Here is a 24933-nt window from a genome sequence, read left to right on the forward strand (position 1 = left end):
CCCACACACCAGGACTATCCAGGTGAATGGTGGATTCACTAGTCCTAGACTATGGACTATCCAGGTGAATCCACAACTTTCTGATGCCAACCAAAAAAATGGATTTTTACTGGTCTCATGGCCCAGATTCGTTCAACTATATAGGCAGAGTGCATAAACCAAAAATTTTAATAATCCAACTCCGTTTACTAGATGCACAATGAATGTCGAGTTTCTACAAATGAAGCCTAAATCAATTACGGTAACGGTTTCAATGAAATGCTTAACAGTGTAAGTAAACTAAATATTATTCAATGTAATACACCACCGAAATGCTACGGTGCACGACTGTCACTGAATAAAGTACAGTTGTTTAGTCACTGAAAAGTCTATCAATAAAAGATTTCTTTGAACCAGGAAATTGCTGATGATGATGTTCGACGACCTGATGAAGGTAATATTTTTTCCTCTGGGCTAATCAACACAGAGTTGCAGTTCGTTATCAGAGGAATATCACATTCAGCAGCATCAACGACAATTTTCAGCTTCTGCACTTCTTGACAACTGAAGCAGTGTTTTTTTCTATGTTGGCTGTAGGAAGTGAATTTTAATTTGCATTGCCGCAACTTGTGTGTGTTACTTGAGACGATGTTTCACAGAGCCCACTCACCCTACTCAGCCCACTCGCACCACTCTAGCAGAGGTCGGCATCGGAGCAATCACTGTATAAGTAATGGCAATCTTCGGGAAGCAATAACAATCACTGGAGAAACAATGCCAATCATTGGGGAAACAGCAGCAATCATATAATCCGACAAGCAATAGCAATCATCGGGGCCCAAAACTTTCTCTCTTATCAAAAAATATTATTACTTAAATGATACGTTTTTCGCCTACGCCGATGTTGTGGGCAATGTTTGGTACACCAGAGCCGCTTATTAGGCCTCTCATTAGGCCTCTCAATAGCCCTCTCTTCGTCTCGTATTGTCATTCCTCGATCCTTCTTTAATGGACACTGTCACGCCTCCAGTTTTGCCGTCACTTTCCTCATGGCACAGCACACTCACACAATACATGTCGATGTATTATGTTCTCGGTATGGTGATCTGATAACGGTAGCACTAGTGACATTTGCAGCACTCACCATGAAGTAGATGACGTCTCCCTCGGACAAGTTGAGGGGTCTGGTGGCGGCTTCCCTCACCAGCTCAGGGCCGTTCATCACAAAGGACATCTCCCGTCCAGAGGGCGTCTCCTCGCCCAAGAGACCTTCGCTGCTTTTTTTCGCGTCATATTCTGCTACGGAAAATCAGGCGCTGAAATGAATGCGATAAAGAGAAATTATAAAATAATAAAAATTTATTACAGAGGCACTAACTTGTCAGCGAGAAAAGCTCAGCGTTGACACTCTTTATTTTGAAAATAATAAAAATTACAAGAAGAAGACAAACATATGAGGACTAAAAACTTTACTCAATCTAAAATTCTCAAAATTGTTACCAAAGAAGACATCGTTACATTCCGTAGCCGATTTATTGGCCAATGAGTTGTACTGAAATGTTAAACATCCGTGAGCTACAGTGGGTCTCGGCACTCACCGACTAGGTCGCCAAAGGTCGCGTTGGTAGACAAACTGGCAACTCCTGCTGCCCAGGTAGCGTCTGCCTCTGACAGCTTCGCTTTGGCAGCGGCTGTCGCATGCAGCTTCATCCTCGCAGCGTCTGTCTCTGACAGCTCAGTCTCTGGGCAGTAAGGCAGAAGCTGGTGCCCAGTGATCGTCAGCCACGGTGACTCCGTCAATGCGTTTTCCTAAAGCACAACAGCTGCTGTCAAGCAGAGTTCATACTACAGACTGAACACGTTCATACTGAACTGAAGAGTTCGTAGCCGGATGGTAATTCGTCCGTTAGAAGAGAGGCGTTAGTTACCAAAAAATATGTTACGAGCATCCAATGATGTTAAATAAAATGAATACTGAGAGAAATGATGTTGCAGGCTTCCAATTATGTTACTAAATGGTAATACTGTGATTAATGATTTATTAATATCCAATTATAAGAAGACAGCAAGTGCGACTCATATATAATGCTATCTAATGTCACTGGAACTAACTACTTCTAAGTTAATTTTCCATTAACGGAATAACAATAGAAGTAATGGTTGTGTAGTGCGTACGGCAAATTTGGCCACAAGCGACAGTGCTGCTGCTGGTGGGAAATTTTAATTTAAACGATGCGTAGGAGATTCGCTCGCTACGTAATATTATGAATAGTATAGCCTTGTATAGGACAGGTTGTGAGGTTAGGAGGAAGGAGTTGGGGAGGTTAGGAGACAGCGAGAGTTGGTGACTATCGTGGGTTGCCTACGTGGATGATATGAAACATAGACGTACTCGAAAGATGGGAATTTTTTGGCGAGGTAGCATGTAGCGCTGTCGGTTTCTTCTGACGAAGCCAGCGAGCACTCGCAGCGAGAAGCGCGTAGGCGAGGGACAATGTTTTACAACCGCCAGGAATTAAAGTAGGACTTGGGACGAGGTAAAACCAATAGCAGCAACAACCTAACACGCTCGTGGTGAATTGAGGCAACTGTGGTATAGTCAAGTCCTCGAACTACGATGTCAAAGATACACATGATAACAATCATAACAACGCACGGAAGCGTTTTGCCATCCTCCAGCCAGACCAAAGAAGTTCTCGTGTCTAACTGAGCACCCACGTCATAGTCCATCTTGTTGACAGACCAAACGACACTCCTACGACCACCGGCACCTGGAACGCAAAAAGATAGAACACTTCGAAGAAGCGCAGAGTCAGACTTCAGGAACTTTAAAGGGACGCGTGTGCAAGACCCACACTCGGGCACTACTCGCCCGCCTCTGTATCAGAACTACAGCCACACGCGCTGCGCCGGAGGAGCTGCCGAAAATTGCCGGTTGAAAGCCAAAGCAAGTGCGATATCAGTCGCGTGACTGCTTTCTTCCTTCGTAAAAGCCCGCAGATGAACCCTAGTCGTGATACTTCGTAAGTGCCCCGCCCTTCAAATGTTGGTGTAACTTTTTATTGTGTTCCACAACCCCTTATTATTTTCGCCTGTTCATTTTACACAGTTCCAGTTTACAAAGACCTCGTACGTGTCAATAAACAGACCAGGCCATTCGAGCCAGGCTAACTAACGTTAGGTTAATCGGTCAGAGTAAAGACCGATTGTTGCTGAGTGTTGGATGATTGCAGGGAGATGAGTTGAAGAATTCCATCAACCATCAGGTAGTTAAATCAATTGCTGAGCGATGAAAGTGAAAGCACTAGCAGGGAATTGAAGAGTCAAGACAAATTTTTTTGGCTACACAGTTCTATGAAACATTCATCACTTATTATTGGTACTTTGAAGTAAGCTTGACGCTTCGTAATTTTTAGGATCTCATAATGTTCAGTATAATTATAAGTTGTTCAGTATAATAAGTAAAAGTAGGCGTTAGTGCTGCTGTTGGGTGCATGGAAGGCAACTGACGGGGGCGTCGGACATGAGGAGGTTGGTGTGCTGGCTGGGGGAGATGAGGAGGTTGTCCAGCGCCCACTGGTCCCCGTCCCCGTGGCGGGGCTGCCAGATGCGCCACCTTACGACTCCCCCCGAAACAAGCTCGGGGGGAAGGGTCGACCGGAACAATCTGGTTGATAAAAGAAAAATGAAAAAATAAAATAACGAGAGTTGTGAAAGAGACACGTGGGGTGGAAAGACGGGGAGAATGAGCCTCGGTAATGGAAGGGAGATGCAAGTAGAAGGAGTGACCCAGGTACAGAATGATTCACAGAAACTTTTTGTTTTGTACTTCGCGCCAAGCAGCCTGATGTTGTAGAAAAATAGCAAAAAACATTTCATATGAAAAGCAAGTTTATGAAGTTTAGTGTCCTGCCTATTTAGTTACCACTATGCATTNCTAGATGTGTATAAGAGACAGTGCCTAAACCGTCAATCTGTCTATAAAACTTGCCAGCAAATATGAAAAACGAGTTAAGAACTGATAATTCTAAAAGAGATTTGAAAAATTTACGGTTTAAACCAAACACAAGATCGTTAACATTTTTAAACAGAGAATTGAGACAAACGTTTTCTATAACGTTTCTATATCTATATAGATATGAATTTTTGTGGACTATTCTTTGCTTTTAAATTTTTAGTCAACTTGCGATTTAAGCAAATAAGTGACATTAATAATTTACCAGTTCCTTTTTTTGTTGAGCTTTCAAATCAGGAAATTCCCGTAAATCTCCCTGTATGGGGAGTGGTGGGAGAGGTGAGTGTTACTTTCAAGGTTGGGGAGGTGAGCATGCTAGTTGTGGTGATAATTATTACGAAGGAGGGAAATAGCGTATAATAGCAATAAGATATGGAAAGGAGCAAATATGCTTGTGGGTATGGTATGGTTAACACCAACGAGAACAGCCGGGATGAATGATTTGCAGAAGGCAATAATAGAGACGCGGACCAGAGTATAACCGACCACTTTTTAAGACAACTATCATACCCTGCTGCATATCTGCAGGATAGCAAACAATTACGTGCTTTGAATTCACAGGAAACAAAAGGATAAGCCAATAAAATATTTTGAGACAGATGCCGCAGACCCACCTGGGGGAGCGGTAGAGGTCGGGCACGAGCTCCTGCAGCAACGTCCACTCTAGACCACCGTCGGTGGAGTACTGAACCACGACGCTGCCCTCGCTCATCCCTGTTGAGGGTATAAAGGTGCTTATACACGAGGCGAATAGTTGCGTCGACTAGTCAATGCAACTAAAATGTGTGATGATTTACGTCTTCAGAGGCAACTAGCTGTTGCAGTGCACCCAGAGCCACTCAGGTTGTTTCTTGACAGTCTAGTATGCTCAGTAGCGGCTCGGCCTTCATACTGAGTATAGCTGATTCGATCTCTCTTGCCCACTGTAGCGCACACATCTGTCGAGCTCTCGCTTGCCTTTACCTTGCACACACCTTGCTCGATAACTCCCAAAGTCGCACTGGCGCCGGCGTATTGTACTGAAAACACTCTCCTCGTGTACAGACTCTCAGCCTGCAAAACTGTAGTCGACGCAACTATTTGCCGCGTGTATAAGCACCTCTAACGGGTAAAGCAACTTCGCCTTCACACACCCAAACAGTTCCGATGTCCTCGTTAATGTCTCCTTCAATGTCCCCGTCAACGTCCCCGTCAACGTCCTCGTTAATGTCTCCTTCAATGTCCCCGTCAACGTCCCCGTCAATGTCCCCGTCAACGTCAACTTCCCCAAAGACAACGTCAACGTCGGGTACTCACCGCGCCAAAGTAGAGGCTGTTGGCGGCCACAACGGAGCCACATCCTTGTCCACCGGCCACCAGGTGGCCGCCCACCACGGTTAGGCCATGGCGGGTGAGGTCATCACTGGGGCGGTGGATGGACGAGTGGTCGTCTTGCTTCTTAGGGACGTCAGGGGACGAGATGGACGGCGTGACGACGTCGTCAAATTCTACATCAACGGAGCGGGGCAGCTTGTGGACAGGCATGCACGACAGTCCGTGGAAATTGTGGTCGCAACTGTGAGCGAGAGGACATTGTGGGTGAGTGAGGGATATTGTGGTGAGTGAAGGATATTGAGATGAGTGAGGGAAATTGTGGTGAGTGAATGATATTGTGGTGAGAGGGGGAGATTGTGGTGAGTGAGGGATATTGTGGTGAGTTGGGGATATTGTGGTGAGTGGAAGATATTGTGGTGAATGAGGGATATTCTGGTGAGTAAAGGATATTGTGGTGAGTGGGGATATTGTGGCGAATAAGGAATATTGTCAATGAGTGAGGGATTTTCTCGGTGAGTGAGGGGCATTGTCGATGAGCCCGGATCCCTTGTCAGTTAGTGAGGTTTTTGTGATGAGTATGGATATTGAGGTGAGTGATGGAAATTGTCGCTGAGTTAGGGATATTGCGATAATAATAAAATTCAAGCGCAATAAAAAACGTAATTCCCGAAGTTAACACACTACGTGACTTACGTGGCATCATTTAGACAAGCTGATGCAAGATGTCTTTTGCTTGCTTCTTGCTGATAGTAGTGATGCAGAAACAGACTATCTGGGATTGTGCTGATGAACCCATCCAGTTGTCTACTGAAGGTCTCAGGAGCGAACTTAACGGCCTTAGTTCATTGAACTGCCTCGAACACGTCAGGAGATTAAATCCTTGCTCGAACCCCCTGAACTCTGACAGCAGCTCGGTTACATGAAGGGGGTGTCTAACACTTGCACAGTCTCCGCCTCCTCTCAATGTGAAATGTAATTTTCAAGATATGAGCCCGATCGAGCCTAATTTTCTTGTGTGTACAGAATGACATACCTCTAAAATTTGCTCTGAATACAGACCCTGGCGCTTCACCCTCCCCCGGAGAAGACCAGCTCCCTCATCCCGCTGATCCTTGACGTGAAGGTTCGCTGGACCGCTTTTCAACTATTGCAAGGCTGCAAGGCACCCACCGTGAACGGGGTGCAAAGTTGACAGCAGTACTCAAGGAGAAGGATCACAAATGCCTTCAAGTGTATATCTGCACCGCACCTCTGGTTCTGATCGACCGCGAGGTCGCCCTGTCTGTCATCAGCCTTTATCATCTATTGCAGCTAGTATATGGAGTCACCAGACGTGACCTCAGTGCTCATCATTATTCCGTGATCACGCATGAATCACTACAACAATTTCGGTGCCGGCTAATACCAGATAGTATTGCTGCATTCTGACTTCCGCCCCAACTCAGTACCTTGGTAATTCAACGTTGGTGCCGTTGAATGGCATGTTATCAGCTGGAGCCTGGACCTAGATTGTCAACTCGCAAGTCTCCTTGCAGGCTCTCGATGGCCTGTCCGTCTGTAATCCTCATCAGCACTTATGTCTCGTTCACTGATGACTAGATAGCTGCGCGTGCGATGGAAGGTTTGTGAAGCATTTTCTCTCATGGTATATATAGTTCTGAATATGCACAGACGGTGCTCTTTGGTTTACTGTGCTTAAGTTTAGTGTTATGTATTAGACTAAATTATGCGTGAAGACTTTTATTTAAAGACAAATGAGCGTTATCTCATTTTACTGCGCTACAATTTGAAGGTTCTTTGCAGGTGTGCCATAAAATAGGGCTATGCATCTTGCCGTAATGAGTAATGTTTTACTAACTTCAACTCGTTAATTTTGTTGCCAAAGGATTAAACCTATATATACGTGACAATATTATCTGGTAATTATCTCTTATCTCATGGGCAGAATGGCCGAGTGTTTACAGTTCCGAGTACTAGGATTGCTGCATTGAGGTGAGGGTTCAATCCCTGCTTCCTGTGACAGTTCTGGTCAAAATTGGCAAAGAAAACGAATGTTTCAGAATAGCAAGATTGGAGCAGCGAGATGCGGGTATGAAACCCAGCAAGCAGTAAGAATTCTGCTGTGTGTAAAATCGGCAACAGACCAGACCATTACGAATAGAGTTTTGTTCATAAAGGTCCGTTATTTGAGTTACTCCTTGAAAACTGACATTCTTACTGATATTATCGATCTTGATGATAGTGCAAAAGTTGCAATTCGAATAAGAGAGAAATATCTGATGCTGGTAACCTCCTGCCGTATTTGTGCCCAAATCTTACAAGCTTAACCGACTCACAAGGGGTTTGGTATTTACATACTACATTGCATCCATATCACATTGCCGAAATTTATTCATTGAAAAAAACAGACAGGCGACGAAAACCTCGCCTTGGACATAGCGAAGCTTGAAATTACCGCCAATATATTTGTCCAATTGGACGAATGAGCTTCGAATATAATCAAAAATTGCCTTTATGAGAGACGACAGATTAGTACAGCTAGGCGCTAAAAGGTTAAACCAGTCGTGAGCACGAAATGCAGTAGCGGACATAATCAAGAGGCGCAGGCAGTGTTTCTATCCAATAAAGTTTCTGACAACGTTTTGATGTAGCCATAACCCACATCACATGTCCACTCGTGTCGTGTTTTTCTCGCACTCCTTGGCTTTTGTCTGTGTTATGGTGTGGCTAGTACCCACACCTCTCACCCTAACCTTCCGTGTTGTAGGAGCAAACACATCCTAAACCCAGCCTCTTCTTGCGTTATGTCGTGGCTAATGCTCACATCAGTCGCTTCTGCTTCTCCATTTCGTCGATACTAGAACCATAAACAATCGCGTCTTTTTCCTGCGTTTTGGTTGGGCAAGTACCACAACACTCGCTTTTTTCACGTGCTGTGGGAAGGCATTTTACTCTGACTCATGCATCGCTCTTTTGAGTCTCAAACCGCCAGAGCTTCACCGTGTTTTTTATAGTTCCTAATACTAACAAGTTCTTAATAGCATCTCGTGGTCGATTTGTTAAAACCTATAGAAAATTCCAGATATACCACGTCGATGATGGCATCCTCCCCCAGTAGTGGGGGATGATGGCCTCCCCCCCCACAATGTGGTCGTGATGATCTATGTGTAACCAGCAGGTGCGAAAACCGTCTTGTAACACTACAAATTTCAGCCTCCTCCATATAAAGTGCAAGTTTCCTGGCCAGGACCTTTTCACACAACTAGATTACCTACGAGGTCAAAATAAAATTAAGGTATTTAACTTTGGGGTCAGTCTTGGGTACTTCTAGCCAAGGCATCTGGTCCGAACTAGATATCCTCCAACCCCCTCCGTAGGTACCGTAGAACTAGAGCCCCACGATCAAACCGCCCCACTATCAAACACAACCAGGACGATATAAGTATAACAACAGAGCACATGCAGCCACTAGACACAACCACGATCGCATAACATAATCACAGATACTGATACAGTTCCCAACCAAACCGTTCCCAACTCAATCATAGCAAAGGTAGTCCTATGTACGCACACGCAGCCGTCACGAGTGCACTGGCCGTGCCCTGAGCAGTAGCCGTTGCAGCGATGGCCGATGTAGAGGTCGTCTACGGCCCACTCGACTGTGCCCGCGCCCAGGTCCTCAGAGGATGGTTGCCCTTGAGCGTCCAAAGTGCCCTCCCGCAACCGAAGACGGGTCACAGGCGACCTATAATACACGGGACAAGTTCATCCATTGCTCATCAAAAACGGATTATAAGAACCATTATTTGCTGCATATTTATGCAATGATCGTTTCTCAACCTTTATTTTTCAACTCTCATAACATCCGTGAAAACATCACTCATGTTGTGAGGATATTTTCCAAATATAATTAAGAATTGAATATTTTTCGTTGAGAATCGTCGCGCCGGCTATAGCTTTTTGCACACGTCAATAAACTCCCGAAGCGGGAAAACTTAGTGGTGTGTAGATGGTACCCACCATGTATGCCGGGGCAGGCGGAGGGTCACCCTCCCCCAGCGGGAAAACTCGGTGGAGTGGTAGACGGTACCGCGGGTGAAGTGGGAGCTACATCCTGCGGTCGAAGGAGAGCACGGACGTTGCACCAGCTGCCAGCTCACTCCGTGGTTCAGCGAGTACTCGAGCATCACCTGCAGGAGGTACTTGAAGGTGATAGAGTTAACGACTTACAGATTACACGATAAACAAGATACAGCCGACGAATAATAACAGTTACAACACATTTTTTTAGACAACACCTCTCACGCACGACACGTCGCAAGCACAACACGTCTCACGCACAACACGCATCACGCACCACGTTCTCAGCGCCATTCTCCCGCCGGTCCAGCGGGTGGTCGCTCTTAGGTCCTGCACAGGCGATGATGAGGAGGAACTGCATCATGAAGGAGGGTCCTACGGCCAGGGACTTGGTCTCGAGGAGCCTCTTCTTGCTGGGGGGTGTGGACGTTCCAGGGAAAGTGGACAGCAGTGAGTTGGAGTTCGTAGGGAAGACGAGCACTTCGTTCCGTCCACACGAAGACGACAGTGAGCCCAGATGGAATCTGGGGGCCATCAAATTTATGCAGAAATAGATAACAAAATTCTTGTGATTATGATATTCCAAAGGCATGTTTGTCCATACGAGGACAAAGAAAAAAAATAATATAAAAAAAAACTTGATAGCAGACTTAGATATTACCTATAATATCAACCGAAAATATTTCAAACTGAGGCAACAGAAATATTGATTGCAGAAAAAATTCGTGGCGATTCAATGAATGATTAAACGATGGATGAACAATTAGTGAGACGCGCAGACCTAAGCGAGTCATTCGCGGCGTGGATGTCGTCGAAGTGCAGCTGGATGTAGTCGAGTGCGGTGGATGTGACGGTGAGGTCATCCACGGCCCACATGTCCTGGTCAGCGCCCGAGTGTTGTGGCTGCGACAGCCTGAACCTGCAGCTGTCGCCCCGTGCTGACGGTGGCAGCGTCAGGGACACGTGGCTGACGAGGGGATGAGTTATGAGTGTCCTGCCCTCATATGAGTGTCCTGCCCCTCACATGAGTGTCCTGTCCCTCACATGAGTGTCCTGCCCCTCACATGAGTGTCCAGCCCCTCACATGAGTGTACTGCCCCTCACATGAGTGTCCTGCCCCCCACATGAGTGTCCTGCCCCCCACATGNAGTGTCCCACCCCTCACATGAGTGCCCCACCCCTCACATGAGCTGTCTCTTATACACATCTAGATGTGTATAAGAGACAGACTTTATAGTAAGCTTGACGCTTCATAATTTTTAGGATCTCATAATATTCTGTATTATTATGAGTAAAAATAGGAGTTAGTGCCACTGTTGGGTGCATGGAAGGCAACTGACGGGGGCGTCGGACATGAGGAGGTTGGTGTGCTGGCTGGGGGAGATGAGGAGGTTGTCCAGCGCCCACTGGTCCCCGTCCCCGTGGCGGGGCTGCCAGATGCGCCACCTTACGACTCCCCCCGACACAAGCTCGGGGGGAAGGGTCGACCGGAACAGTCTGGCGGAGGAGGGAGAGAACCAAAAAAACTTATAAAATAACGAGAGTTGTGGAAGAGACAATTGGTTGGAAGGGCGGGGACAAGGAGAAGGGGAAAAGGTAGGGAGATGCAAGTAGGAGTAACAGGAATACTTCCCGTTTTGTATTTTGTGCCAAGAAGCCAGATGTTGTAGGAAAAAAATGTAAAGAATTTCTTATGAAAGGCAAGGTCATGACGTTTAGTGTCTTGTCAAGTCAGTTGTCAAGTAAGTAGCGTGCGTTGGCTATCAAAGCGTACTTTTCTAAAGGCCGTTTTGCAGAGTTGTTTCGGTATGAGACAACATTTTGCAGAACGTCTCATCTCCATGAGAGATGATCTTCTTTGGCCGGCCTGATTCCCCGATTTGGCTCCGTGTGATTTTTTATGCGGTTATCTTGAATCAATTGTTTGCAAGGCCTGTCCCATAACCCTACCTCATTTGTAGAACAACATACGCCAAGCCATCGCAAACATACCAGTCAATATGCTTCAGCGAGTTGAACGGAATTAAAAAATTGACTAACTGAGTGCATTGACAATGGGGGCCGTCATTTGTCCGATGTCAACTTTAAAACTGAGGTAATATCTTTTCATTACTAATAATTAGTAATTATTCTAACTTAAGGTAATATCTTTTCAATAAAATTTACATTGTAATGATATCTTCACTAGTTCTTTTTTCATTGAGCTTCTAAATCAGGGAGTTTTCATAAATCACCCTGTTTGTGGAGTGGTGGGAGTGGTGAGCATGTCACTCACAAGGTTGGGGTGAGCATGCTATTTGCGGTGATAATTATCACGAAAATGGAGGGGAATAATACCAGTAAGACAAGGAACGGAGCGAATATGCTTGTGGGTATGGTTAACACCCACGAGAACAGCCGGGAGCAGATGGCAATAATGGAGACGCTGACCAGAGAAACCGATCACTTTTCAAGACAACTATCATGACCTGCTGCACATCTGCAGGATAACAAACAATTACGGGCTTCGAATCCACAGGAAACAAGAGGATACGCCAATAAAATATTTTTAGATAGATGCCACAGTCCCACCTGGGAGAGCGGTAGAGGTCTGGCACGAGCTCCTGCAGCAATGCCCACTCCAGACCACCGTCGGTGGAGTACTGAACAACGACGCTGCCCTCACTCATCCCTGTTGAGGGTATAAAGGTGCTTATACACGAGGCGAACAGTTGCGTCGATTAGTTGCGTCGAGAAGTCGACGCAACTAAAATTTGTGATAATTTTCGTCTTCAGAGGCAACTAGCTATTGCAGTGCACCCAGAGCAACTCAGGTTATTTCTCTCTCTCCTCGTGTATAGGCAACTCTCTCTCTCCTCGTGTAGGTAGAACTCTCTCTCTCCTCGGCTCTCAGCCTGCAAAACTCTGGTCGACTCAACTAATCGACGCAACTATTTGCCTCGCGTATAAGCACCTTTAACGAGTCAGGCAACTTCGCCTTCACACACCCAAACAGTTCCGATTGATGAGAGATCAACAATTTCTAAGATGCCAAAATGAAGAGGAAACGATCCGTGAACTTGTTATAACCTGAGAACAAACTGAACTGAGACGAGCTACACCTACCTAGTGACTGAGACGAGCTACACCTACCTAGTGACTGAGACGAGCTACACCTACCTAGTGACTGAGACGNCTAGATGTGTATAAGAGACAGCCTCCAGCACCTCCACCACCAGCACCACCAATAGTGATGTGGAACTGGATGCTGTGCAGGGAAGCAGCAGCCATGTCATCCACTTCCAGCTGCCGCACGCCAGGCTGCTCATCCAAAATAAGCACGTCTTCATCTTTTATAATAATAATGATGGTGATTTGGAGGCAGATGTTGCATGGATGCAACTGCCACAGAGAAGTGGACGTTAATATCCACAATGATGTCCCCGTCAATGTCCCCGTCAACGTCCCCGTCAACGTCCCCGTCAACGTCCCCAGCTCAGGTGGTCACCTCGGCGAGGTTTGCTGACGTCTGCACGGGTGCCGTGAAGGGCTCGGCCAGGAAGGGCGGGCGCTCCAGGGCAGCGACGTCGCAGCGTCGGCCCGTGTATCCGAACTCACATCTGAGGAGCGGGTACGGGTGACGGGAGTGAGGGTACAGACAACAAGTACGTGGGCAGAAGAAACCTTCAGTAGCCATAACAATTGACCATATTTCTGTCACCAACAGGAGCCAGCCATCTCATCCACCTAACGGGTACCCCACCGCCCCTACCCACCTGCAGGAACCCGTCGCCAGGCAGCGGCCACGCCCCCCGCAGCCGCCGTCACAGGCGCCGACGAAGATGTCATCGATGGCCCAGGCGGCGGCGCTGACGCGGCCCGACGCGTCGTCGTGGAGGGCGAGGCGGAGGCGCGTGTGGGGGCCGAGGACGGCGTACGGCAGCGGCATCGTCACCAGCGACCACCTGCAGGAGGAGTGAGGTAGTACCATATATTGTGGCGACCACCTGCAGTAGGAATGAGGTAGTACCATATACTGTGGCGACCACCTGCAGGAGGAATGAGGCAGTACCATATATTGTGGCGACCACCTGCAGGAGGAATGAGGCAGTACCATATATTGTGGCGACCACCTGCAGGAGGAGTGAGGTAGTACCATATATTGCGGTGACCACCTGCAGGAGGAATGAGGTAGTACCATATACTGTGGCGACCACCTGCAGGAGGAGTGAGGTAGTACCATGGCGACCACCTGTGAGAGAGATAAGCCCTCTGCTGGGCGGTTAGTGCACACACAACTTGAAGCAGTTAGTGCAGCCACTGCCGTACGTACCAGCCGTGGCTGCGAGCGTCCTCCTGTAGTGTCCGTTCAGCGCCACGTGAGGCCCTTATGATGGCGCCCAAGGCGCCTTTCGGCACTTCACTGGCGCTAACGTAACGCAAATTTGCAGCGGCGTAAGCAATCTCGGAGTCAAATTTGTATCAGGCCTTACCCGCCATAGCTTGGGCACAGCTCCACTGGGCCCGTTCGACCCACCCTTGCTCGTAGGCAGGCCCTACGACGGCCGTGAGGCTCTGTACGGCTCCATCACAGGCCCCAGGAAGGCAGGGTTGGTGCAGGGGCGTCCACGTGCGGCCGTAGTCAGTGGAGCCCTCGAGGACGATCAGCACGGGCGCCTGGTACGGCCGGCGCCCGTAGAGGGGGCGGGGCAGCGAAGAGCATCCAAGGTTCACACGCGCCTGGGGGAGAGGGGGGAGAGATGTGCGGGATGATAAGATGAGACAATTGACAACCTAAATATGTATAATACTTGAGAAGGATGTGCAAATAAAGTCATAATATACATAAAGTTAGAGTCTGGGATGCAAACAAAAAATGGGACAGAGAGCAATGATAAGGAAAATGTAAATAATAGCTTTCAAGAAAATAATAATGCAGTGCCCTGCGCTTTAGCTCTGCTAGGTTGTCTATTTGCTTCATTAGAACTCATGAAACTAAATCATTGAATATTTAACAGAATACTCGAGTCGGACTGAGCCTTGCCAGCAGCGTTGATGCCAGCACTGTACTAGTAACACGGTACACTTCACACCATCACCACGCAGCACAGTACACATAACATCACTACGCATTACATTACTCACAATACAATGGTATGTCATCACTGAACTCACCTGGAAGTACTTTATGCAGCACAGTACTAGTAACACAGTACACTTCATACTAATCATACCATCACCACTAAGCACAGTACTAGTAACACAGTACACTTCATACGTACCATCACCACGCAGCACAGTACTAGTAACGCATTACACTTCATACCATCACAACACAGCACAGTACTAGTAACATCACCACGCAGCACAGTATACATAACATCACTACGCATTACATTACTCACAATACAATGGTATGTCATCACTGAACTCACCTGGAAGTACTTGGTTGGGGCGGACGGCAAGTGGGGGAGTAGCGTGAGTGCCGCCACGGACCACACGGCGGCCCCGGCGCTGCCCAGCGTCGTCTGCTCCACGCACAGCCTGCGCGGGGCAGCGTGAGCGACGTGTAAATGCGGGAAATTCTTGAACTATCAAATCATCTGAGGTAAAATAGAACTTACAAGCTCTACAATTACAAGCAAATGAAGTCATACATCGAGCGTATTTGATACCGGCTTCTAACCGGCTTCCCAGGGTAGACACGGCCGAATCTGAAATGTCGTTAGAAATTTCCCCCTTCTTAATGAGAGAATGGGAATGGTTTTTCAAATGAATACGCTATATTCGTTGTACACATGGATATATGTATAAAATCTATATATTTGACTACTGCTTATCGCTCCCTATTAAGAACAGTTTTGTTCAAGAAATTCAGAGTGAATCCTATCAAAAACTTAATATTTATACATGGACTCGGGTAGCAATCAGGAACCATTTGGATATGGGATAGATGTAAAATGGTGGCAAAATATCCATTTCCAGTCACTTTGCGAAAGTAAATTCTCTGAGGTAATACAATTTTTTATTTTATTTTTATATATTTCCCAGGTTCCATCCATACAGTATTTCCATCTGAAAAAAACTAGGTTGTGCGCTTAGTGTATCTGTGTGTATCTGTTAAATTACTTGTCAGATGTCATGAAGCTTAAGTCACCTTAAATTTATATCGAGCAAATTGTTTTGCCTAAGCCTCAAAACTCTGCGTTAAAATATTACCGAAAGAACTCGACCATAACTATCTTCAAAATTTATGTTGCTATTATAGTAGCCATTTTTAATTTGCTTTGTCATTAAGGCTTTGCAGTTGAAACGAGTTCAACTTACAAGCCATTCGGTGCCGACGGCCGAGTGCCCCCCGCTTGGCCTAACCGTGCATGACTGTTAAACAGATAATGCAGAATGCAGAACCTTCTGTTCTACAAATTGATCAAATTTTCGAGATGAATTAAAAATTAGAACTCAAGGCAATTGAATATAGGTAGCTCAAGTGACAACTGAGGCAATGCGCATGCCTTAAGCAGACAATTTTTATCTCTTCCTAAATCTTGCAATATCCTGCTGTTGTGTTCTTAAATATGTGATGAGGAGATGCACAACATTCAACTTCATTTTCAAAAGTACTAGAGAGTAAAAGCAAAGAAATTTGCCTTTGAAAATGAATTTTTTAAGTCGTACACTTCATTGCATAAGGCTAGACAACATAAAAAAATAGAGAAGCGCGTGTCAATCTTAACAAATGAACTTAGTGCCGTAACTTGACTGCAACAACCTTACAGGTGATGAGGTTCGTCATGAGGTTATTTCTTGTTTCATCGCCGGCCGGTGCATTGGAGTTACTGAGCTAAAAAATTAGGTTTTTTTAATCGTTTAAGTTAACATCTACACGTTAATTACTTACAGTTATAACCAGAGAATAAGGCGGAATATAATAACCTAGCACTTCACTTTACACAGAGCCGGACTGCCACGATACACTTAAGTGGCTACAACAACAAATATATATTTTGCATAAGTGTCACCCTGATGATCACGTGTGGTTGCACACTGTTCATCCGGCCACTAGAGATCAACTGGCTGAATATTGAGCAACGATGCCAAATGACAGCTCAGTGAAAAAAAAATTAAATCATGCAATATATTAGGCCACTTTTCTATTATTGCCAACAGAGAACAAATTGCGTAGCTAAAAACCAATAATATTGATCGTCTAGAGGCTACTTAAAGTCTCGGTTTAGTTCCAACACAAGAAATTACCCACGCATACATGAGTTACAACCCTACACGTTTCCCTACACGTGCATTGTTTGCATTACTAGGGTAGGGGCTTGTAACGGTCCTGCTGAGGCATCATGCCAGCGTCTGAGCAGAGTTAGCACAGGGCTTGATCAGCGGCTTATTTTCAGTGTCACTCAACGCTTGTATTCATATTTTTATACAAAAACACTCCAAATATATTTCAAATTAGCAGCTAATTTGAGGAGGTAACCGATGAACGCCATTAAGCCGAATGTAACGAGCCTCTCCAGCCCCTAAAAGGTATCCAAAAAGAGATAGAAAACCCACTATAATAAAATATGCTGTCGTGGGTATAGTGGTAAAAACGGGATGAATAAGAACGATAAATGGAAACTATAATAAGCAAACGACAAATACAAATAAAGACAAAACTATATAACCGTGTGTTCCCTTTGCTCAAGTTCTTACTTTCGGTCTCAAGATTCGGAGCCTTTCTGAAATTAAGAAATAAGTGAAAATTTAGAACTAGCAATATTTGAGCAACCAAAAGCCGAATATTACGTAAGCCAGATAAATAAACTATCGACTGATAACCATAATCAAGAACAAATCTAAACATCACCACTGAATTGCAACAGGAAATGATCACAAAAATAAGCAGACCAAATTATAAAGTAACGCGTACCTCCGTGGTGGATCATGTAGCAATGAACAAGTTTCGGTGCTTACCTGAACGAGGTCACGTCCGAGGTGACTTAAAACCAAAAAATCCAAATGTCTAACTGTAAAAACACGCTATTACACTACGTACCCTAACAATGCAGTCCGCAGAAAAAATTAATTTGCCGCAAAAAATGACCACCACCATTAAAGAGGAGCCTTTTGAATACAAATGAGATCACCGCTTAAAATTGGAGCCTCTTTGGAAGGCAGGGACCGAAGTATTTCATCAGAGTCAAGAAAAGCAGCCGAGGGCAATTTATAATAAAATATATATCAGTTCAATTGATTATTTCCTGCCAATTTGATTGATTTCAAAATAATTTTAATGACCAATTAAGGTTAAAAAGATAGTCGTTTTCATGGTATAACGTTTAGCGGTACTGTATTTCATGCAAAAAAACTTGCGGCAAACGATCACAAATACGCACGTGGCGTCAATTGGGGGCGTGCAGATCTTCCTGACCCCCTCCCCCTCCATGACGAGCAGCGGGGGGCTGCCGCTCCCCCCACATGACGTCACCGCACCCCCAGTCAACCTCCAGCTGATGCAATAGACACCACATGGAAAATTAATTAAAACCCCACGATAATAATCTGTTATATTCTTTTATTAAATATTGTATTTTACTCGTGATATTTTACCAATTAACTCAAACTCGCTGTCTACTACACATTATAATTAAAATTATATCATATCAAGGAATTTGTAGCAATTATATGGAAACTACCGCCACGTTTCTGAAGGAAACTGAAATTTAGAAGTAACTTCTTTTCGCGGTGCAGAGTAAAATAAACCTGAGACGCATAGTCCGTAGAGTTGCGGCGGCGCCTGCTGTACCAGCCTAATAACATGCTGTACCAGCCTAATCACGTGCTGCACCAGCCTAATAACATGCTGCACCAGCCTAATAACGTGCTGTACCAGCCTAATAACGTGCTGTACCAGCCTAATAACGTGCTGCACCAGCCTAATAACGTGCTGCACCAGCCTAATAACGTGCTGTACCAGCCTAATCACGTGCTGTAGTGCAGTTTTGCATCACCTATTGACATTCGTGATCAAAATGCTGGGCCGCCATTGTTCAGTTCCAGCCTCACCCTTCGCCCAAGGGTTGCCCGAAGCTCTGATGCAAGAGGAGGTCCGCGTCAGGAGGGTCGCCGTAGAGGTCCATCAGGGACGTGGTGGCGACCCTGAGCCGCAGCTGCTGCTGGTGCTGCTGCTGCTGCGCCGCGGTGCCAGACGCTACCTCAGGGAACGTCAGCGACGCACTGTCTGACGAACACGAGCGCTGACGTGGAAAAATGGTATATGAAGTTAGATCTATTTCTACCAGTATCATATTTATTGTCATGAAACGTTTATAATGTGAATCTTGCTTAGAAATACTGCACACAATGTGCATCGGGCGGATCTCTAAACATTATTTCCATTTATTCTATAAATACTTGAATATGTTCCTTGTCCAGAACTGAATGCTCCCTATAGAAACAGCATTCATAATTGAGCCAACAATACTTAACAGAGGCGAACGTAAGGAAAAAATAACATATTCTGGAAACTCCTGCACAATAAACAGTGGCTTAAATTTCTAGTTTCGTAAATTTAACCGCAAGATTCCGTCATTGTGAAAAGAATAAAAAGTACTTATTGAATCAATTGTACCAGGACCAAATGATGCTCGCCGTGTCGCGCTACCACCCTAACAAAATTTCGATGTCGCCCCGACTGCAACAGGCGTCGTCTAGAACTCTAGAACCCATTTCAGCCGGGCCCAGCTAGCAAGCTTAGGAAGACTTGGCTTTGTCAAGCCTTTCATACTCTCACGTTTCTATTGAGTCGGAAAGGAGATTATGACTAGAAGCGGATTTTCATCGAGGGGTCAAGCAGACCGACAATAACTCTAATCCGAGTGTAGCGACTCTTCAACAGATGCCTAGTTAGAGTAGAATAGAGTAGAATAGAGTAGAATAGAGTGGAATAGAGTAGAATAGAGTAGAATAGAGTAGAATAGAGTAGAATAGAGTAGAATAGAGTGCAAAAAAAAAACTTCAACTCAATTGTGTATATTAAATTATTGGTTAGTAAATTGAATATAATTTATTTGCGGACCTATAGTATGAATTACTAAATTCAATCAATTATGTTTAATTAGAAGATCTCACCTCGACCAAGCCCTGTGGGAAGGAGAACCAGTTGGAGGGACTGAAGGAGTCGAAGTCCTCAACAAAATCGGTGTTGTGGGCGGACAAAGCTTTGGTCTGGGCACCGAGGATGACGTCATCAATGACGAGGCAGAGGTCGGTGGACTTGGTGGTGCCGAGCTTGTGGTCTTGGTGAGGCAAGACCACAAATTTGATGCAGGCGCGTGGACGGCGCAGCTGCAGCGGGGTGAAGACCACGTGCTCCACCCCCTGCGCCGTGGCGCTGGCGAGACAGGCGAGTGTTGCGATAACAAATAAAACTATACGATAAAACTATTTCTACAATATGATAATAATATTAAGAGAAAAACATTTCTGTGTTAATTTAGTTGGTAATTACAGGTAAAGGCCTATTTGGTCGAATTCATGAGAAAGAATATAGGATGATTAGATGAGTGTCTGTCATGGAATAAAGTGTGCCGTACTCTCATGGGCTACTCGTGTCGGTGAGAACCATCCCAAAAAATTCATGTTACTCGTCGAGAAAGCCTTGAGTATTTAACGAGTACTTGGTGAGTATTTGGTGAGTACTTGGAGAGTACTTGGTGAGTACTTGGTGAGTACTTGGTGACTACTTGGTGACTACTTGGTGACTACTTGGTGAGTACTTGGTGAGTACTTGAAGACTACTTGGTGCCTATATACTTGGTGACTACTTGGTGAGTACTTGGCGAGTACTTGGTGAGTACTTGGAGACTACTTGGTGAGTACTTGGTGAGTAACGTGCAGAAAAATTGATGAGTAAGCCTCTGACTCCATATGAATGGATTCAGATGCGTTTGATTTTCGATTAAAATATTATAATAATCAGAGCTGCTGTACCATCGTCCACGAAAGAATCAAAGTTGATTGGTTATCGTTAATTTAGTGATCAGAGCTGATTGGTTGTCAAATGAAGAAAATCAAGTGAAGAAAATCAATGATATTTTCCATCACCGGAAACATGTGAAGTATGAAGCGCAACTGGCAAGCATGGAAGGTAATGCGCGCTGTACCTGAATTCGTTTTCCAGCACCCAGCTGCCGCACCGTCGGCCATCGTCAGAGTTCGCATGGTTGTAAGTCGTCCCAAGTTCACTGTCGCTGACGTGCGGTGGACGAACACCGTCAGCAAAAGCTTTATTTGCCGAATTAATTTCCAAATTCTCGGCGTCGTTTAATTGCTGCGCTCTCGAGGACCTGGAAGTGTCCGGACTGCTCGCCTGTGGGGGGCCAGACGCCGGGGGCGGGGGACTCTCGTCCCACGGGCTCGCCTGTAGCTCGTTGCGCTCGCCTGCCTCGACCAGACCGAAGTAGAGCTGCACCACAGAGCCTTCCTTGCACGGGCCTGACGTCAGCGTGAAGTGCAGGTCCACGGCTGTGGGAGTGAATTTTCTGTCCAGTTGTCAATTCAGAAAGTTACAAATAATTACAAGTGAATAAGCTATTAGTTTGTTATACGGAATTGAAAAATTTCTTAGTCGAAATACTTCATTCTTTTGTTATGTAAGGGAAACCTTTGCAAGAACACCAAAAAAATAACTTCATAATTATTCTAAATAAATTATAATTGCAATTCCTGACAACATAATCACATTCCCTCTGCCGCTTTACCATCAGTGAAATCAAAGGGCGTGGTCTCAGCGTGGCTGGCGGAGGCGCTGCTGAGGACGAGGGCTGAGCCGGAGCCTGAGCCGAAGACCTCCTGCACGGCGCCCCCCGACACCGACGACCTGGTGGGGGGGAGGAGGGGAGAACTCATCGCAATAGTTGGGCTGCCAAGCCAGAAAGTCGAGCGTCTGACTATAATGAATCAGCCTATAGTGAATTGGCCTATAGTGAATCAGCCTATAGTGCATCAGCCTATAGTGCATCAGCCTATAGTGCATCAGCCTATAGTCAATCAGCCAATAGTGAATCGGCCTATAGCAGAAGGGAATAGCAAATATATAGCAGAACTGGAATAGCAATTCCCGGTTGTCTTGTAACATACGACCACATAATTTACAAGCCGATAAAAATATCGCATTCTTCTTCACAGTTGATTACATACTCGGCCATGGAGCGTCGTGCGCAGAAGTGGGAGCGTGCGTACGGTAATGCGCGCATTATAATCGTACGGTAATGCGCGCATTATAATCGTACGGTAATGCGCGCATTATAATCGTACGGTAATGCGCGCATTATAATCGTACGGTAATGCGCGCATAATGATCGCTGTTGCTGTGACTTACTTTCTAGGCCAAGCACGCTTGAAGGGATTTCGCAAGGGTAGCAGTACAAACATACGCAGTGAAGTTTACAGTTGCTGTGCGATTACAAAGCCGAACTTTAAGGTTGGGTTTGCCTGCGGTGAATACAATAAGATTCACGCACCAATATCCACCACACGCCGTGTCCCAGACACCCACCACACGTCCCAGACACCCACCGCACGTCCCAGACACCCACCACACGTCCCAGACACCCACCACACGTCCCAGACACCCACCACACGTCCCAGACACCCACCACACGTCCCAGACACCACCACACGTCCCAGACACCCACCACACGTCCCAGACACCCACCACACGTCCCAGACACCCACCACACGTCAGGGTCGGGCTGGGACGCGACGAAGGAGTCCCTCAGGAGTACGTGGGACTGCGGCCGCCAGCCTGACGCGAGGCCGGGCGCCGCCTGCAGCTCAGCGGGACCGCTCTCTGCAGCACAAGTTACGGTTATTGTTATACTGTTATTGTTATCTTATTAATGTTATTTTGCTATAGTTATGTTGCTATTGTTATACTGGTAATTTTTCATTGCTATACTGTTACTATTATCATATTCATTGAAATTTTATTATCAGCAAATTGAATCAGTCTAATGTGGCACGTCAGTTATGTGGCACGCCAGTTATGACTAACGAGTAAAATCATTTATTCTTAACACATGCCAAAATATATAAGCAGTTGAACGTAGTAAGACTAATCTTCAGAATTAAAACATTGGTAGCAAATATTTCCTTCTCTTAACTCCAGAGCATGAAACTATAACTAAATAAGCTAGCACAACCTAATATAGGGAGGGACTTTGTTCATGACACGCTTGCTAAAGGCGAACGCTTGCTATAGGCGAACGCTTATGTGTATATTAAATGTGTTTTTGAAAAAAATAATCATCAGTATTTGTATAGTGAAATGAGTCAGTCAACATGTTTGTACAGTAAACTAAGTGTCAAAGTGTTTGAAAAATCGGTAAACTGAGTCAGACAAGATGTTTCTCTTTTGTTTTAAACTTTGGTTGCCCAAATCTCTAACATTAGGCGAACTGCGATTCGTGGCCGTGGCTGCAACGCACGGCGCACTGACAATAAAAAAAATACGGCACAAACTTGTAATAAATCGTCTGGTTCTTCAAACCTTTGCCTTTAAATGAGCCTTGCTGAATTTTACTTGAAGACCCTTTACATATATATCATGAATCGGTACACTCGGGTGTTAAGCTCCCTGTCTTTGGGTCTAAATGGTGGTCAAGTTGGGGTCTACTTGGGGGCACTACTCTGGAGTCTACATAGGGGTCAGTTTAGGGATCTACTTAATGGTATATTTAGAGGTCTACTTGGGGATCTACATGGGGTCTACTGTACCTATACATGCATGGGTACAATCTACCAGGGTTTTGTGAGTTACCTTGCTCGCAGACCTCGAAGATGTTGATATCTCTGTAGACCAGCGTGCCCCCGACAGACCCGGTAGCCCTGGGCCACACCAAACATTGAAACAACTCACATCCAACAACATCATGAACGTGATCATCAAACACATGAACATTAATTCAGATTTCATCAATGCGCTTCACGACAGACAAATTTTTTTCAAAATTTTTGCACTTTCTTGATGAAAATTTTCAACATAGCAATTGATCTTTTATTCTTTGACGATGGTGCAACAATTAACAGAAATTATCATGAATAATTAACGGTGATTACTATGATAATTAATGATCATTATCAAAGATAATGTTCGATCAACAACAAAAATAACTAATGATATTTGAATCCGAAAATGTTTGATGGTTGATTAAGATAAATGACGATGTAAAGGATCGAGAATTTTCGATAATTATCTAAGATGAAAATGTTCGATCAACTACTGATGTAATTAACAACATTTTTCTTCGAGACTGTTCGATCAGCGACTAAGATAATTAACAATATTCAACCGCGAGAATATTCGATCATTAACTAAGATAACAATATTTAATCACGAAAATGCTCTACCATGAAATGACATAATTTACCATATTTAGTTCCAGTATACTAGTAATGAAATATAAAACGATATTTAGCTCCAAATCGCTCTTCGAAGGAAGGTTGCGGGTACTGCGAGTCTGTATGATAACTTGAACACGAGTAATGCGAGTCTGGGCCTATACTTTCAAAAAAGTTAAGAGATCGTAATTCCATCAGCCAATAATTGACGGCCTTTCAAGCAAAATCCACCAATCATAGACAAGAAAATAGAGCGTGAGTACTTACGTTCACTTAGCCAGTTTTGAAAGTAAGGCCTGTATGACAACTTGGACACGAGTAATGCGAGTCTGTATGACAACTTATAATAATAATAATAGCGGTTTCAGCGTTTATTAGGCCGTAGGCCTGTCGCCGATTCTTAACATCGCAGAACATTCACAGCTTGTCGAGGTCTCGAACTCGCAGCTCACTGCTCCAATTCTGCTGTGCTTAATAGCCCGGCCTCCTCGCCGATTCTGACCAGAAACTGGCGCACAGAGCTGGGATCGAACCCGCGCCTCTCTGCTCCAATCCGGGTACTCTGAACTGTAACCACTGGGCCCATATACTTGGACTCGAGTAATGCGAGTCTGTATGACACTTGGACACGAGCAATTCGAGTCTGTATGGCAATTTGGACACGAGTAATACGAGTCGGTATATAAATTAAACACGTTCTCATGCGGTCAGGTTTAGTCAATATAAGATAATGGTTACCGGTAATACGATAGGTGGAAAAAATGAACTGGATACAAGTTTTGCTCCAATAAGGAAAAGATATATAAAGTGGATAGGGATTTCTCTGTCAAAGATGGAACTATGTATATGCTGATTATAGAGTATAGGAAGGAAATAACTAAGAATAATGAATTAGCTTAGGTATATTGTCTTACAGGAAGGCGACGCAGCCTGAGCCAGCGGCAGGTGCGACCCAGAGAAACGTGTGCTCCCGCTGAGGGGCGGCCGCCGACTGCTGGTGCAGCACAGTGAGTGCAATATGGGTACTGTCAGTTCAGTTTAACATGGGTACAGTCAGTTCAGTGTAACATGGGTACAGTCAGTTCGGTGTTACATGGGTACAATTAGTTCAGTGTAACATGTGTACAATCAGTTGAGTGCAATATGGGTACTGTCAGTTCAGTGTAACA

At 45.2% G+C, this 24933-nt stretch overlaps 1 protein-coding gene across 1 annotated transcript in view; it reads right to left on the minus strand.

Annotated features, from left to right (window-relative positions):
• The window catches only part of LOC108680244 (reelin), a 79802-nt gene that overhangs the window by 49920 nt on the left and 4949 nt on the right, over positions 1 to 24933 (minus strand). Inside the window, exons 4-28 of the mRNA XM_047879756.1 lie at positions 24679 to 24789; positions 23184 to 23251; positions 22100 to 22214; positions 21124 to 21242; positions 20527 to 20887; positions 19493 to 19754; positions 18428 to 18618; positions 17758 to 17871; positions 14803 to 14911; positions 13905 to 14107; positions 13144 to 13332; positions 12876 to 12987; positions 12595 to 12769; positions 11960 to 12059; positions 10742 to 10885; positions 10170 to 10355; positions 9666 to 9912; positions 9329 to 9498; positions 8880 to 9053; positions 5291 to 5549; positions 4969 to 5095; positions 4609 to 4708; positions 3490 to 3646; positions 1578 to 1788; positions 1124 to 1275 (exon numbers count right to left, since the gene is read on the minus strand). Of these exons, the coding sequence (XP_047735712.1) occupies positions 1124 to 1275; positions 1578 to 1788; positions 3490 to 3646; positions 4609 to 4708; positions 4969 to 5095; positions 5291 to 5549; positions 8880 to 9053; positions 9329 to 9498; positions 9666 to 9912; positions 10170 to 10355; positions 10742 to 10885; positions 11960 to 12059; positions 12595 to 12769; positions 12876 to 12987; positions 13144 to 13332; positions 13905 to 14107; positions 14803 to 14911; positions 17758 to 17871; positions 18428 to 18618; positions 19493 to 19754; positions 20527 to 20887; positions 21124 to 21242; positions 22100 to 22214; positions 23184 to 23251; positions 24679 to 24789 (4156 nt within the window). The remainder of the gene's footprint in view (positions 1 to 1123; positions 1276 to 1577; positions 1789 to 3489; positions 3647 to 4608; positions 4709 to 4968; positions 5096 to 5290; positions 5550 to 8879; positions 9054 to 9328; positions 9499 to 9665; positions 9913 to 10169; positions 10356 to 10741; positions 10886 to 11959; positions 12060 to 12594; positions 12770 to 12875; positions 12988 to 13143; positions 13333 to 13904; positions 14108 to 14802; positions 14912 to 17757; positions 17872 to 18427; positions 18619 to 19492; positions 19755 to 20526; positions 20888 to 21123; positions 21243 to 22099; positions 22215 to 23183; positions 23252 to 24678; positions 24790 to 24933) is intronic.

This window comes from Hyalella azteca, unplaced genomic scaffold (assembly GCF_000764305.2).
Source record: "Hyalella azteca isolate HAZT.00-mixed unplaced genomic scaffold, Hazt_2.0.2 contig3755, whole genome shotgun sequence".
NCBI lineage: Eukaryota > Metazoa > Arthropoda > Malacostraca > Amphipoda > Hyalellidae > Hyalella > Hyalella azteca.